Source organism: Anomalospiza imberbis, chromosome 4 (assembly GCF_031753505.1).
Source record: "Anomalospiza imberbis isolate Cuckoo-Finch-1a 21T00152 chromosome 4, ASM3175350v1, whole genome shotgun sequence".
In the NCBI taxonomy this organism is placed as follows: domain Eukaryota; kingdom Metazoa; phylum Chordata; class Aves; order Passeriformes; family Viduidae; genus Anomalospiza; species Anomalospiza imberbis.
The window spans coordinates 23588665-23606233 of NC_089684.1; the positions used below are offsets into that span (position 1 = coordinate 23588665).

The 17569-nt window shown below is 38.8% G+C and overlaps 1 protein-coding gene across 3 annotated transcripts in view; it reads left to right on the plus strand.

Moving 5' to 3' along the window:
• TSPAN5 (tetraspanin 5) overlaps positions 1-16074 on the plus strand; it is an 83741-nt gene extending 67667 nt beyond the window's left edge. For all 3 annotated transcript variants that reach the window (XM_068187531.1, XM_068187530.1, XM_068187529.1), the window contains 6 exons: positions 2995-3141; positions 4980-5150; positions 6870-6995; positions 10012-10059; positions 10188-10304; positions 10855-16074. In XM_068187531.1, the coding sequence (XP_068043632.1) occupies positions 2995-3141; positions 4980-5150; positions 6870-6995; positions 10012-10059; positions 10188-10304; positions 10855-10920 (675 nt within the window). In that variant the 3' untranslated portion in view covers positions 10921-16074. The remainder of the gene's footprint in view (positions 1-2994; positions 3142-4979; positions 5151-6869; positions 6996-10011; positions 10060-10187; positions 10305-10854) is intronic.
• Positions 16075-17569: the final 1495 nt, after the last annotated feature.

Genomic DNA, 17569 nt, shown 5'->3' on the forward strand with positions numbered 1-17569 from the left:
TATGCAGAGAGCATATGGAGTAAAACAAGAATTAAGCAGTATGTGATTTACATTGTCAGGATGTGTTATTTGGGATTTATCCAAGTTAGGTTTATGAATGCCATATGTGGACTAGCAACAGATGCACATAAAGGTGCTTTCCAAGGACAGCAAACAATGGCAGATAAAGCCTGTGTTGATCTATGCAGTTTTTGTTGGAACACAGCTACCCTGAGGAATGGCCAGCCAACATGTGACATTAAAGGCTGCTAAGAGCCTGGCAGTTCTAGAAAATCAAGTAAAGGGAAAAGTGACAGGAGTGGAAAAACAGTATAAAACTGGCTCAATAAATTTTGTGGCTGTTGAATTTTATGTGACTGTAACAAAATACAAAGTGGTATGTTTCTTACCAGCGCTTTCGTATTATGACTGTCTTCTCTAACAGTATTGTCCACAATTGTGACCTGAATTTTACTTGGATTTCTTTCTGTTTGAATTTGACTACTTTCATATGGAAAGAAGTTAATTTAGTGTAGTAATTTGCTTTGAGTTTTTTGTTGATTTATTTGATTTTTTTGCTTTGTTTTTAAGGAAAGACACAGTGTCTTATGAAGAGAGATTTAAATCTTCATCTTTTTTTGGATTTTTAAAAAATTAAATACAAGTAATAACAAAGGCAACATCCTTTCTCCAGTGACTAGCATTTTTCACTCTTCTACACCACAGTCCATTAATTCAAAAATTGGCTAATGTTAAAAGAAAAGAGTAGTAGTGCTTCCTTTAGGGCAGAAATTATTCTCATCTTATGGTAGCTATGTAAGCACAGAGAAAAGGAATTTAAAATTTTGTGAATAAATAATTTTAGTACTTGTTTTTCCCCTTGAGGCAGAGCTCATGCTTCTTGACTTGTGTAGGACCAAGGCCTTGATTTTCTCAAAGATTTTGTGTTGTTGGATTATTGTGTTTATATTGCTTGTTATTCTTAGCCAGAAAAGTGGCTTGGATTTATTTTCTATAACAAATGTAATGAAACAAAAGTAGTGGAAAAACTTTTACACAAGTTGATGTAACTGTTAATGACAGGTAGGTGTACATTTCATCTTGGTGTGAATCATCTTTTTACTGAGATGGTACCAGAAAAAGGGATGGGTCAACTGCTCCGCTTTGATAGCAGTGCTGGCTCTGAGTTCTGTTACTTTGTTCCTTACATCTCTTTTTGCTTTTTTAATGAATGTCAGTAAGGCTAGTACTGTATGTGATGTAGGAGGAAAGTGATGAATGTGATTTTTTTTTTCCATCCCTCTCAGGCAATAGCCTTCTCTAGTAGGAGGGAAAAGAATATACTTAGTGAATGTTATTCATGCCGTTGGATTATTGTTTGTATTTTAGAATTGGGTTGTAGTCTGATTTTTCTTTGGGTTTTGGCCTTTTCTAAGGCTCCTTGATGTGTGCATTGGTGAAATTCACATGTATATTTTATTTTCTCTGTCCTTTTCTGCAGAATTAAAAGCTTTGAGTACTGTCTATACTTACTGTTTGCTCAAGTTTTGCTTGGGAAGCTCTATGAAGTGGTTGCAGACTACATGAAGTAATGTGTTAGAGATATTGGTTACGTGACAATTGATATGTTTTGCATGATCCAAAATAAGTATGTGTGTGTGCATATACATATATAATCACAGGTCTAAAGCCACAGTTGTGAACAGTCATCATAAACTTAATTTAAATTCTGGAAATGAGGTTATGGTAACAACCTCTTGCTGTTTTGGGACTATTTCAAAGAAACAAAGGGGTATGAACAGGAATAAGAAAAAGGACAAACTGTGGAGTTTTGCAAATGAGGAGCTGAAGATATAGAGATCTCTGTTGCTGCTTCTCAAGCCACAGCATCGTGCAGGAGTTAGAGGAAGCAGTAGTCCAAAGCGCTCAGCCCGAGTTCAGGCTTCTGTGAGGAAACACAGCAGTGTGCTTTGCATTGACCTACAGCACTGGGGAGTGGAATGAAGAAATAGTGAAACTTCAGCATTTTTTTTTTTTCTGCTGAAAAGCCTTAGGAAACTGTAATTGTTTCTATGCAAACACACTGGAATTGGGTAAACTTTGTACTTGCTTCTTGATATGACCCATCTGTTCAACATCAGCCAAACTCTGCCTAAAATGTGTTAAAAAAATTAAAATGGTTGCTCAGGATTACTGGTGTCGCAACCCAAGCTTTGCTTCCAAGGCAGAAATGGCATTACAAGCAGACTGTGCTGACTGTCATGTCTAAAACACAGCATATGTGATATAACATATGATCGGTCTATTCTAAGTTAGTGTAAACGATTTCCCAAGACAAGTTCTTAAATTGTCTTTCATCCTACTAAGAGACTTTGATATTTTCAAATTTTTCCTGCTAACTAATTAGTCAGTAGCCATACTTTATTTCTAGAATGACGTTTTGACACTGTAGGTGCCTGAAGTTGAATTGGCCAGATTATGTAGTTTGTCAAAATTTGTTGAAAAACTTTTGTTGCAAGATACTGCAATCTAGGACCTCACTTCTAGTTTCTGACAATTGCTGTAAATACTGAGAATAAATGCTAAATTCAAGGTGGTTTTATTGCTTTTATCATTTTTTCTATATAACATGTAACTGGGTGTTTACATATATGATGTATATGTATATAAAATATGTCTCAGGGTAATAAGAGTGAGATAAGTTTTGTTCAAATATCTGTTCTGAGTTTCTGGCACACTGCTTCTTATAGCTACATAAGCAGAAAATGCCCTGTGGGTTTCTCACAGAGAATTCTTCAAGAACATTTTGTTACTCACTCACATGTTGATTCAGCAATATTGCACTTTTTATCTCTTCTGGGATACAGAGATTTTCTTAATTGTGTTTTCTTGCTGTACTGCAGAACATTTATTTTGTTGTCATCTTCTTCCTTTTTAAGAAGAAAAATGCAGGCAGAATTTGTACAACAGAAAGCTGAACATAGTTTTTATCCCTTGGCATTGTCTCTTTTTCAGGGAGTCCTGTCCAATATCTCCTCCATCACTGACCTGGGAGGCTTTGATCCTGTTTGGCTCTTCCTAGTGGTAGGAGGAGTTATGTTCATTTTGGGATTTGCAGGATGCATTGGAGCTTTACGAGAAAACACTTTTCTTCTCAAATTTGTAAGTAGCTTTTGCAACTGTGACATTCCTCATTTATGTAGCATGCCATGTTTTCTGTTCTCTTTAACTGTGTTAAGCATTTAAAATGTATTTTGGAGAGGAAGGTGTTATCCAGTGTCACAGTAGCAGGAAAGCACTTAGCTTTTAACAGATTACAGTTCTTCAGTCTGTGGTGCTCACTGGATGTGTATTCTTAAAGCTCAAAACTATTTTAAAGCTCAAAACTATTGATGGTAAGAATGATAACATGGAAGTACTGCTTTTCATATGGATATAGCCTAACATTTTGCTTCCCTGTCACAAAAAGAGAGAAATTTCTTATGAGAATCTGTGTTGGAGTCCATAAGAAGCTGCCTATGAAATATGAGGGATGTAGATGCAGCAGTGAATGTGACCCATCTGACTTGTGCTGTGCAAGGGCCCCTCATGGTACAGAAGAGATAGGACTGTTACAATATCCTCAGTCTGGCTTGATAGCCTCAGTCCCTGCCATTCAGCTAATTGGAAAAGGCTTCATTGCTTTCAGTGCTGGGGCCTGGGAAGGTGAAGGGGAGGCAATGGCCAGGATGCAGAAAGAAAATGGAAGTTTTCTTGAACTCTGGGCTGGATTGTTGGTTAGGGAAGGAGCTGCTATTATACAAATGTACCTCAGTATGCAGAACTTCTTCAGCTAAGTAGCTGGGTTCTGTATTTTTAAAGACTTCCTCCTGTGACTTTTGAAAATGAGGATAACAGTATCATGTTCACTTTTAGATAAATTGAAGATTTATAGTAAAGAAGATTCTTTGCTCCATCACTCCCATTTCCAGAGGTGGGCACTGTCTGTGGACACAGTTGTGTCTTCACAACCATTAAGTGTTAGTATATACATGAAAAAGCTTCCAGTGAAATAACTACCTCCAAGTGACACATTTGGCTCCCACAGACATGTTGTATAAGGGGAGGAGGCAATTGTGAGTAACAGTTCTCGAGGCATTTATAAAGCAGCTTGTAACACTATTTTCTTCTTCCTTGCTTCTCTTAGCTTGCCTAAAATGAACCCATCTGCTGTACCAGAAATAGCTTTCCATACAGCAGCTGCAGGAGAAATTAAAAATGTATCTGAACACACACACAGAGCATATTAAAATGAAACTCAAAGGCACAGTTGCAAATGGGATGGACTTCCAGTATACTAGGACCCCTGTGTGGTTTAAAACAGTGTGGACTCAGTGGAAATGCTTAGGGAAAGTGGCAGATCATTAGTAATGCCTTTGGCATCCATTGCATTTGAATTAATAATAGCAGTCTCATTTAGTTTTAATGTGGATGTGAGTAATTTCATAGACATTCCGCTCCGACATAGTCATTAATTAATTTCTGCTGTTACCAATTTCTGCTTTGTCTGCTTAGGCGAAGCTTTGCCAGTAGAGGATCTAAAGCAAAGTCATGTAGAAAGCATTTTACTGGCACATTTTACATTGGTTGTTTATGCCTTCTGAAATGTAAGCGCCTATGTTGAAATTTAAGACTGGTTTTCAAGGGCCATACATGTGGTGGTGACTAGCTGTGTCTTGAAATTTACACTGAATTCTCTTTGTTTGTCTTTGAAATCTCAGTTAAATGTCCAAGGTTTGGCCATTTGTTAGCATTTTTGTTACTTGTTAGAATAGAATTAAGATTTCTGTGCTACACCTCTAATAAAAATGGTGTGTTTTTAATTTAAAATTTCCTATGTGCCAAAATGGCTTGAACTTGCACTGAAACAGATAAAAGCCTTATCTCTGGATATAACTGAGCTTTGAAAAAGTTTTGGTCATAAAGGGAAATAATTTTAGCCTTTTTAATTTTCTTCATAGTTCTCTGTATTTCTTGGAATTATTTTCTTCTTGGAGCTCACTGCTGGTGTTCTAGCATTTGTTTTCAAAGACTGGATAAAGGACCAGCTGTATTTCTTTATAAACAACAACATCAGAGCATACCGAGATGACATTGATTTACAAAACCTCATAGACTTCACACAGGAATATGTAAGTTGGACTGTTCATTTTTTTTGTAAAGCTTACTTTTAAGAAATACCTGCTTTTATTTTTTAATTTCCATCTGTTCTGTTTCTTCAAGGAGCAACAGAAATATTCTAGCATATAATGCCTTTGAATATATTTATATTTGTTTCTACAGAACTGCAAACATACAGCACTTATGTAAAGTGGCTTTATGGATGTATGACTGCTTTAAACAAGATGGAGAGTTGGGGTGATTTTTCTTGAAGACTTAGAGATAATGTGTCAAAGTTTAAATACTTTATTGTAGAAGCTATCACATCTGTTTACGAAATTACTCATTTTCTAAGCTTCATTTGGTCCTAAGATGAATGTTGGTGTAGTTTTAGCAACATTAGAAGTGCTACACCACACTGCAGAGTGGCAGAGGTATTTAGTTGGTCCAAGTGAAACTACAATTTTATTTCTTCTGAATTAGGCTTAATGGAATAAGCCTAATGAAGTGGGCCACTTGTAGCGTTCTTGTAGGACACCTCTAAGTGATGCCACATCTGCACTTGAGAGGGAGGGTGAAACCAGTAGTGCACCTGTTTGTGCAGGTTAAGCTCTGTAATTTATCAGTGTGTGTAAAGAAATCTTGCACCGACTTTTGCACACAAGGTCTGCCAGTATCTTCCCTCTCCAGTACTCAGTTCTGGCCGGTGTTGATGAAGTCCTCTTTGAATCTGTCACTGTGTGGCTAACATGACTGAGTGTTGGTTGAATTAATGTTTACCAGTTTTTGTACATTCTGCAATTAAAATAGTTTCAATACTTGATTTGCTTCTCTGTGCCTGGGGGAAAAATGGTAAGTAAGAGGATGTGGATACTTGCACTGTTTTGAATCTTTTGCAAGAAGGTCGGAGGTCACTACAAACTGAAAGTAGTGATCTACTTGTATGCAGCCAAAGGCTACAGTCCAAATTTGCAGTGACTTCCTAAGGCTTTCTCTCCTAACTGGATTAGCACTCAGCCAGGGGCAGCACGAGTTGTGAGAATGAGTTACTTCTTCAACCAGTAGAGATAGTGCATAAAGACAACATGTCAGGTGTTGCAAAGAGAACTGCTACATCTAGAAGGAGAGAATGGCTATTCCAATGCTTTTTAAAATGTTGGGTTTTTTAAGTTGACATAGATGAGTTCATTGGTCTAGCTCCTTAAATGCTGTAAGCCATCGGTGTTTCACTGGTCTCCAATCCATTCTTTGTATGGATGCTCAGGGAACAACGTGTCCATGCTGTCTGATGTACAGCCAGGCAAAGCTCCCCCCAAACTGGCAAAAGGAGTAGCTATGCCAGTGTAGCCCTTGGAGCTTGTTTTTTTGAAAATCCAGGGCTCATTAGGCTGGACAGAATATTGTTCTCTTGGCTCTACTGTGCCTTGGGCCTGAACTTGTAGGCCTGTGCAACTCTGTGGTATTGTGTAGGCTTACCAGCTCACCCATGGGTGTCTCTCCAGAGAGCAGCATAGCTGGGTGTGAATGCAACTTTAATCACATGATAACTTTGCAACAACTTAGCCATTTGGAGTGGTATTTCTAAAAAATTACAAAAATCCCCAACCAAACACAAAAAGACAGTTTCAATAAAAGCAGTGGGAGTCTCAGATTTTGTTTTGAAAGCTAGAGGGAAACTGGCAGCAGCGATGCATGTTACTAATGCTGAAATTTTCATTCTGAAATTTAAGCTCTTCTTTTTTTTGTTCTAGTGGCAGTGCTGTGGGGCTTTTGGAGCTGATGACTGGAACCTTAATATTTACTTCAATTGTACAGATTCCAACGCGAGCCGAGAGCGCTGTGGTGTGCCATTCTCTTGCTGTACTAAAGACCCTGCTGTAAGTGACTGTCTAGAGGGTAGGATGGGTGTGCTGTTCCAGTCGTAAATAATGCTTCAAGATTTTCCTTTTTTATTTCTGGAAATTTAGCCTAATTATTAACTTCTCACCATATATATATTTTTTTTTGCTTTTGCAGCTCACTTTAATCACTAACTTTTCTGCAGTCAGCAAAACTCATAAGATAACTTAAGTCTTCATTGTTTGTGGCTTTTGTTAGAAGGAGAGAACCATGAGCTTGGCTGAGCATACATATTAATTTTAGCAAGTATGAAAAGGAGAAGCACTTAATGAATTGAAGGATGTGAGCTTTCAATTGCAATTCATCAGAACAGGAACCCTTATGATCAGACACTTTAAAGGAGGTATTATTCATTATTTAATGCAGTATCCTGGCTGAAGCCAGTTTGACCCAGTTTGTGCCAGGTATGGTAATGAATGACAGTCTGACTCGTTGGCATTAGAATCTTCAGTTGGGTATGGGTGTCTTTACATACTCTTTTTTAACCTTTAAAATTACTACCTGTCCTACAGTCACCTGAAATCAGACTTGAAAGGTCAAAAATTGTTTGTGGGAGCAGCTTTTAGGTAAATTTTCTTGTCTTTTAAAATATTTATAGTTCTGGATCATCAAGTGGAAAATGTTGGAGCCATGCATTGCTAATATGGATATGATAAAGAAGAGTAAAATGTAGCGAATCAGTTCACCAACAAGGAGAGGCTTGGAGCAGGGATGGGTGTGTGCATGGAAACTGTTACGTACCTAGCACTGGATTCATTTGACTTTATACAGCTTGAAAGAATCTGGCTTTGAGTGCTTTTGTTATCTAGCAATTCAGCTGTGGCTTTGTCTTCACCTGGAATGACTTATAGTTCCTTGAATGTATTAGTCTAGCACAGTCTGAAGTTAGGCAAGTTGCCAAAAGGCACCTCAGGTGCTTCCTGCCTTGCTAATAATGCAAATGCAGTTGCTGCTCCTGGCATCCAGTTGCTGCTGCTCTCCCCCTCTCCTGATAAGGCACTGCCACTTGCACAAGCTGGTTCTGGTTCCTCTGCAGTGATCGTGACTTCACAGTAGTTTGAATTTTTCTCACAAACATAGCTGAAAATATTCTAATGGGATATTAAAACAAAATGTAGGTTAGGCTCAAACATTACCTTATGCTTAGGATTCCCTCTGCTGTTTGCCTATCTGCCCACCCACCCACACAGAGGTCATCACAACCCGGTTTTAAAAATATAGTTGTTACAAAACCAAACCAGTGACAGCAGTACAAGGTAATCCTATAAATACATAATCCATCCTAAAGTTCTCTCTTTCTCTCAGCTGTGTAAATGGCTATGCAGTTCGTTAGGGTGTGATGCAGCAACCAGAAACTTAGAGATAAATCTCATTCACTGTAAGGAAACAACTTTAATGGCCTTTAAAACTAGAAAACATTAGAAGTTATGCATACAAGTAAAATAATTGTAACCAAGCTGTGATTGGTTCAGTTGCAGTGATAAACACAGGTTTATTCTTTGGGAAAGCAAATTTGTCCCTTTTAGAATTAGGTTTCAGTGTTGGACTGATGCAAACAGTTACATGGATGACTTACGGTTTTTAGTCTAGCTTGAATCAGAAAGTGGTAAGTTTAAGGCAGGCTAAGATAAGTTTCTTGAAACAAATTTTGACTACCATAGTTCATTTTGATGTAGTTAAGGAGGTTGAAGTGTTCCAAATGCTTGCCCAGGCAAGTCTAGAAAACTTACTTATTTCCATTGCATTTTTCATACCTTCTTTTGGTTAACAAATTGCAAGGTTAAAGGTAGAAGACATTAATCATGAAGCAAGTAGGCATTTAGTACAAGGAAGGAAACTTAAAATTCCTCTGTCGGAATCTTAGGTGCTTTTGCATCCTTGTAGTCTGTGGCACGTAGGTCCCAGAACAGAAGCATTCATCTCATTAGGAGATACAAGTTACTTGAATTTTGAAGGTCCATTAAAGGAATCCGGTTTTGGCAGCTGATGGAATGCGACCTGTTGGACATCCTGCGAAGTGAGGAAACAGAGGAGCTTTCATGCTGATAGGAGATACTTTTTTCCATATGGCTGCTTTTTAAAATTCATCCAAAGACACTGCTTGTCTTTCTCACTTCCCACAATTTGATTAAATTGTGGTGTTTGGTATACCTAGCTAAGATTGGCTGATTTTCTCACTTTGAGTACTCCTTCTTCTACTCACTGTCATTATATGATAAGTCAGTAACAATATTTTGCTGCCATTGTGGCTGATGTCAAAAGTTTCATGCTTCATTTTATTACCATGAAATAACTGTATACAAAATAAAAATACAGCTTCAACTGCCAATGGAAAGCACTTATTCACTAGGGAAAGTCTGCCAGAGCCTATTTTTTTACCTGAGCTTTGGGAGTACTAAAGGAAACGGAGTAGGAAAACCCCCTCCTTTCCCATTGGTATCAAGATCCTATAAGAAAGAACAGGCATTACTCCATCTGTTATTTATTCTTTCAGGATTTTGGTAAGGAACTGTAAATAATTCTAGAGACATTTTCAGAAAGAACTTTCAGCTTCTGACACATAACTGCCCCATGCCACCTCTTCATTCTGCACAGACTGAACCCTGCAAATGACAACAATACTCTTGGCATATTTTTTAGTACAGACAGAACTTTTTCAGCAGAAGGTTCTTTCACGTAGCATAGATGTTCCCTAGTCCTTTTATTTTACTAAATGCTTGTATCTGGAACATGGAGTTCACCCAGGTGGAGGGCTGGTTTTCCCAGCTTGCTGACTTGAGAGATAAGTTTTTTTTTACTGCATGCTCTTGTTTGCTGCAAATAATTAATAGTGCAGAGTGAAGGAGGAAGGTTTTTTATTAAAGCAATATGCTAACCAATGTTCGGGTGATTTGTCTTATTGCGTACAGGACTAACTCCGAGGAGTTGGGAGAAGGTGATTGGGAGACATTTTACTGATTGCCTCTCTTCTCTCTTTCTCTCTCTCTCCTCTAGGAAGATGTTATTAATACTCAGTGTGGCTACGATGCAAGGCAAAAACCAGTAAGCTTTTTTTTTTCCTTCTTAATGTGGTATGTTAAGGATTTGAATCCCTACTGCAAGAGGAGATTGTTCTGCTGATGGTGTAGTTGAATTTAATTCTCTGTTTTCTTCCCTCTTCTCCTTGGCAGGAAGTTGATCAGCAGATTGTTATCTACACTAAAGGCTGTGTCCCTCAGTTTGAGAAATGGTTGCAGGACAACCTTACCATAGTTGCTGGTATATTCATTGGGATAGCATTACTGCAGGTAAACATCATGTTCCCTGGAATGAATTGCACAGAGGAATAATAGATAAAGTGAATTTGTGAGAGAGGAAACTGTATATGAGAATGGGAAAAGCAGTGCCAGCTGCATGTTTGTGGGTTTTAGCAGTGGGCACTAAATGTATGAGGCTTGCTTTGTGTTAAGGAATATTTAATTTTTATCTACAGAGATACATTTTTTTTCTTTTCAACTCTCAGCAGGTTGAAACTAACACTGTTAGATAAACCTTATGTAGAGACCTTCAAGCCTGTACAGACCTACTGTTTCCAGTGGTGCTTAAATGAGCAGTAGAGAGCCTTTAGGGTTGCTTTGAAACAAGACTAGAACTGTTAATTAACTAGAAACCGGTGCCACCATAAAAATACTGGGGTTACAGGAGTTCTGCAATATTCTTCCTTCTTCCAGCATTTACTGTTAATTTAATTTCTACCTCAGTTGTTTCTTTCTTATCTAAGTTCTGTATAACCTAAGGAGTTTGCCTGTGTGAAAAGTCGTCTAATGCTCCAAATGAATAAACTGTTGTCTCTTCCAGATATTTGGGATATGCTTAGCCCAGAATTTGGTTAGCGACATTGAGGCTGTCAGAGCCAGCTGGTAAAACTGCTGAAGTAACCACAACAAGACACTGGACAACCGAAACCCTCTGAAACCTCCAGTGTGTCACTCCGACACCAAGCTGTATGGACATGGGTGACAGGGAAGCCTTCTCTCCCAAGTAGTCTCAAGTTTAAGTTCCTGATATTGCAGTGAACTTGTGTTTCTTTGGGGTGGGGGAGAGAAGAGTGGGCTATTGAAAATCTGCTGCTCACTGACAATTTTTTTTTCTTTTAAACCACCACTTTGAAAGCTGTTGAGCCGTGAATCTCTACTGTATTCTTGATTTTGAGTAACAAGTGGACACTTTTTTAAATTGGTGTATTCAGTGAGACAGAGTTGCATTGTTGTAGTCTGTGGATATGCTGTTTATTCTTCATGTCATGAGCTCTTTGATAGCTGCCAAATATTCCTGAGATGTTCTATCTCCTCACCACTCTGTAAAGGAACAATCTTCTTGTTTTCACAGCTAAACATAGCTACAGGCCTAAACCCATGAAGCAGGAAGCAACTTTCTATGCATCTATTGTACAGTAAAAGAAATTGTTTTTAAAACAAGGGAAATTATTTTTATGCAAGCTTCCAACTATCTCCCTGTAGTACTCTGAGGTTGGAATCAGCAGAAGGGAGAATTGCTTAATTTTGTCAAGATCTTTCTTCCTTCTCCACTCTTGTATGAAGGGAAAGGAGTTCTGTATTTGACGAACAAGGGTTGCTGCCATACCTTTGGATATCAGTCTCTTAAGGCAAGGATGGGATATAACTGTATAAATGTATGAAAGCAGTGTGGATGTTGGGTCCAAGTGAAGAATAATATTCAAAGAATGAATTATATATTAACTTAAAAGAATCAAAACTTATCTATCTGATACAGCAAAATCTTTTTTTCTCTGAAATTTAGTGTAACCTAATGTATTTAGGGATCTCACTGATACTAATGCTTTGACATACTCATGCAAAGCTTGTTTCTTTGGTCTGTTCCTAGCTGGGGCTTTGGTCTTTTTTTCATTTTCTTTTCTTTAATTCTTTTTACTTGCATGAGCTGTGGAATAAGAATCTGTGACACTCCAGTGCTTTAAATATGTGCATATGTTTTAATACAGTCTAATTCAAACTTATTTATTGATAAATGCATGTGATTATGGAAAGATCATTTCCCATTCTCTTGGAAGTTGGAGAGAACAGTTTTTGTCAGAGTAAATGCTTACCTCCAGTGAAAAAATCCATGCTATGGAGATGTCTTCTTTTCTTGCTCTAAAGGCAACAAAGAGCTTTCTTGAAGCAACAGAATAAAAGTCTTAAAATAGAAGCATTTATTAGGATCAGCTAAGACAGACCCTTTTGAATTGGACACAAGAAAGCAGAATGTGGGAAAAAGCACAAATAGTGGAGAAGACTTAAATCAGGCTCCATCCAGCTTAGCACTTTTGATTTGTTCTTCTTCACTAATAATAGTGAACTTTAAGACCTGACCATGGCTTTGGATAGTTTATTGCACTTTGTATAAATTTAGCATGTTTTATGACCCTTCTCAGTATCTCCATACTAGTCCTGAAAGCTGTGGTCATGCTTTGGTCAGACAGTGGCAAAGGGTATGTAGCACCTCCTTGTAAGAATGTAACATCTTTCTGAGTTGAGTTTCCTAAACCAGGAGGTATATGGAGTGGAAGAGAGGAACACATTGCTTTCGGAGCTTCCCTATTCTGGGGGATAGATAGAAGGCTGATCCGGTGACTTGTTAAGGCCCTTTTTGGTCCTGTGACACTTAAACAAATGAATATACATACCCTTGCACATTTTGCCTTTCTGTGCTTTAGTTGGCCATGATTTTTCTCCCCTTTGAAGGCTGGTGATGGGCATGCTGGTGCTTCACAGATGCCTCAGACAGACCTGTTGTCCTCCCATCTTTGAGCATTACCTCATCTTGTTCTGGTTAACTCCCACTGACTGGCTCTGAATCAGGCAGCCTCCATATCCCTTGGTATCTGCTGTTAAAGGCCAGCCATGACTCAGAATATTTTTAAAGCCTTTCAAAGTAATTATAATTCATTGTCCTTAATAAAGTTGGTTCCACCTCAGCACAGCGTTATGTTTTTCTTAGCCACTCCTCGACTTGAGGAGTTACTGGTTGTTTTCCCCCAGAGGGACATATCATTTTGCCTGATAGGACAGACAGATCATCAGCAGCACCAGTGTTGCTGCACTGAGACAAAATGGTGCAGGGAGGAATCAGGGAAGTGGGGTTGAGGAAATAACCGCTCCACCAAAGAGCCTTGATTGTAATCCTGGGCTTTGGTTTGGAGGGAAAACAAAAGGCCTAATTACAGAAACATTCCTTGTTGCCGCTGATCTTGAATACTGCTATTGCTGCTCTGAGTTTCTGAAGATAACTTCATTTTTCTACTTGAATCTCTGCAGTTGTACTGTATTGGCCTTCTGTCTTGTCACGCTGTTCTCCGAGTTCCAGTCTGCTGGCTGTGCAGTTGGCAGTGTCAGACTGATAGGAGGGTAAATGCTCCAAGCTGAGCAATTCTTGTTCTCGCAACTAGTACGTCTACATACAAATGTGCAACACTTCTGCTGAATCCCAGAATGACTGACTGTTCTTACAAAAACCACTAGATAACTTACTTTTCTAGAGCTTGTCTTTTGCTGTGGATGTTAATCCTTCTCGCTCCCTCATTCCCAAGAGATACTTATTTACTCATTTTTGCATTGTTTGATCGATATGCACTGAATGTTTAAGATTAGCTGTCTGTTACACATTAAAACCCCACATTTTTTTGTCTACAGATCAGGTAAGGTGTCCTAGAAATGTCCCATCAACAGGTACTCAGCAGTTTAGGTGTACAGTTTGGAAAGCTTGTGGGAGGCCTTGGAAATCAATGTATTATTGTCAGAGCCTGCCAAATACAAGCAAACCTTTTTCCAGGAAACTTTGAAAAGTTCACGTGAACTGCAACTAAAGCACAACTGCTGGCTACGTGAGCTCAGTGTCTAAAGCAATAAGATGTGGTAGGCGTTAGGACTCCATAGCAATTTCTAGCTGCCTGGTGTGGTGGTGGGGTACATATGAGTTCAGAGATCAGTCTAATTATCTTTAATGTGCAGTAGTTTTTCAGAGATTTGTTGTCAGCTTTACGGAGTGGGAAACAGCTCTGTTTGCTGGGTGATTCCTGTGGAGTAGTGGCATTGCTAACGAGGACTCTGGTAGCTCAGCAGCAGCACTGGCTTTAAAGCTATTTCCATATATCCCATTGAATCCTGCCAGAGGGCATCACAGTCCTTGCTCCTCTGCTTTCTAAATACCCTTTGTAGTCACAGGCCTTTCTGTTGTTTGGGTTTGGGTTTTTTTTTTTTATTAATAGCCTAATGGATAAATGTTTGATTCATCTCTTTGTGTCTATTTTGGTAGCAGTAGGATCTCTTTGCTTAAAATCCATAATTTTGATTATGCCCCTTAAGAGTTTGAAGCTGTGGGGGTGCTTGCTCAAGTGTACTCTGTCCCGAAAGCCTTCTTCTCTCCCCTTTGAGAGAGATGCTCATTGCAGTTCTGGTGTGTAAATAGTGTTTGAAATGTAAATAGTAGCATGCAGATTAAATGATTCTTGCACATGACTGCTTTTCACCCTGAAAATGTTTATAATGGAGAGGAAAGGTGTCCATCAAGAGAGTCCCGAGTGTTTGTCTGGGCTGTCCCTCACCCTGATGGAGCAGCAGGATTGCCTCAGCTGCCCATGCTCAGTGTCTGCCCAGTGGGTGGGTGGCTGCTCCTGAGGAAGGTGAAGCCCTGGCCAGCCCTTCGGGCCCTGGTTAATGGCAGGGCCTCCCTTTGCTTTCACCTTTGCTGCTTGGCATTAGAACAGCATTCGACTGTAAAGTGGAAAGTTGGTGGCAGCACCTCCTACAAGTTATGGGAGGTTGCCATTACTTGTGGCAGGACTAAACATGGTGCTATAAGAACTGTCCTGGATGTCAATCTGTGTTTTTACTACTTTAGAGATGCCCTTGTTAAAATTGGTCTTGGTTAATATGGTTGGTTATGAAAGAAACTATTGTCTAAATTTTTGATTCTGTTTCCCTTCTTGCTGTGTATGTCTTTTGGGTGCATTGAAATAGCAGTTCTGTAAATACCTGGGAAGGAGATTAGACCTCAAAAGGCATCAAGCGCTGCTGAATGTTCCAATTCCTCCCATTTTTGTTTTTTCTCTGAATCTTTTCCAGATACCCGTAACAAATGATGAAACTGCCTAAAACAAATGAAATATTACTACACTGATCCATTTGCTACCAAATTTTGTCCCTTGAGAAAAAGAAATAAAACATCTGTCTCCCTTAACATGCAGTATACTAAGAAGTACTACTAGCGTACACAAGGCAGCACTACTAGCTGTCTTTTGTGTTTTGGCAATATAAGTGTGTTAATAAAAAGCTCCATCTGTATGTGTGTTCATGTTCACGCTGTGTACATAGTAGAGATGGACCTAGAGCTCTGGGAGGACTGGGATGTGGGTTTGTGACTCAGATCCATTTCTGATACATATATTCCAGATTAGTTCCATCTGAATATTTCTCTCTTGTTCATCTGAAGGTGTACAGCAAGGTGTCAATATTTACCCTTTGTGTATCATTCCTTTTTATACGAATGTATTCTCTTGTGTTCCTTTTTTATCAGTTGTAAAATTGATTGTAAAAGCCAACTACACTTACTGATTGAAAGTATTGCTATAACAGAACTGCATGCCCAGTAGAGTTTGACTTGAGCTTTAGTTTTCTGATTTCAGACTGGTTCCCTTCAGTCTAGGAGAAAAGCATAGATCAGGTGCATAATGTATTACTTGTCATCTTTAGCATTAGACTGTGGTATTGTATCACATGCTGATCTCAATGGATGTAACTGGAGTCTACTTAGGAAGTTAATGCAACTTCCTGGTAATTCATTTTAAGCTATTGAAAATGGTCTTGGTCATGCTACTTGTGTTCTTGGGTTTTTGTTTTTTAATAGAGACATTTTTTAGGAATGTTTTAATACACTTATGATGGACAATACAATAGTTTTAATAGTCGTGCAGTATTCTGTATTTACTTGAAGTAAATCATTTTATATGCAATTTGTTAGATAATTACAATTTTATAAATAAAATTGTGTGAAATATGATGTTGTGAACGTGTATGCACTCTTGATGTAGCACTTAATATAAACAATAGAAAGACACATTCGTGGAAAGTTCCTCCAGGAAAAGATCACTACCTTCTTTCCTCCAAACTAACAGGGGAAATAAATCCCCATCTCTCATATGTGTTGTAGAATACTGTGTTCTGATTAAATCACAAAACATGTTCATGCCTCCAGTGGCTGCCCTTAGGTGAATAATAAGCTAAGAAATTAAGAACATGTCCCCACATGAAGAGATCCCTTATTTGCTGTCAGCTGTTGTTGGAGAATCTGGCTAATGAACATGCTCTTCTTCTTTCCAACAGGTTGCTGATGTTCCTCAGGCTGCAATGGCTGTGCTCTCCCCAGAATTATTCTGGTGACACTGGTGGGTTCAGAAGTTGATGCTTTGCAAGATTTAGACGAATGAAATTCCCACCTCCCTTCTCAAAAGTTTAAATAAGTGCTACATGTCCTTAAACAGAAGTAGTGAGAACTGGCTTGCATTATTGTGCAGGTAAAAATAGGTAATGATGTCTTGTGCTACTTTGGATAGAGGAGCAAGCAGACTTTTTTTTTAAAGTATTTCAAAACCTCTAGGTTTTGTACACAAAATGGCACTGTGATCAATTTAAAAGCATATCTATATCCAGATTGAAGTCTAATGCTTTTTGCATATTTCAGGCATATGACATTTATCTGAATGTATGGAAATGATTTGGCAAAATAAACATCTAAATTGGGGACAGATTGACACACAAACACAGGAATGACAAAAAGTTAACAAAAAAGAAGAAAAGCCAAGGGCATTGCCTAATAGATGTAACAAACTTGGGTAAGTGTTCTCATGATGGAGAGGGAGACTAGGAGTGGCTACCTGCCATCTGTCAAACTTTTAACAGATTTGTACACTGATTCTTGAAGTTGAGGCTGGTTACCATTTTAAAACAAATGAGCTTTTCCAGTGGGAGCTCTGGATGCAAGGCCGGTATTGTTGGGGTTTCTGCTTTACCCAGAGTGAAGCTTCTCCTTGTAATAAGGACACTGAAATGTTAAAACATGTGGATGTGTTCACCTTCCCAACAGTGAGATGCTGGGCCTTGCAAAGTTTGTACAGATGCCAACGAGTGTCACACTCAAGGGAGGTACTGCCTGCCCAGTGATGTGGCCATAGTGCTTGTTCTGGCTTGGCTGTGGTGGCACTAAGACAAAGACAAGGCCCCATGTCTGGCCTTGCTGTCATAGAAACAGTCTGAGCAGCAGACGTCAAGGTCTGCTTAGATGCCATCTAGCTAGTAAACATCTAATTGGAATTACTGTCAGCGTTTTCACTTCACTTGACTTCAGTCCGGTTAGTAGTGAAATACATTTGACAGTAAGGTCCTTAGATCCCATTTGTTTTTTAAAGGTGCTCAGAGGGTAAATGATTTACTAACTACATAGAAGTAACCTGCAGACTGCAGCACACCTCAGGACAGCACAACATTTGTGTGGCTAG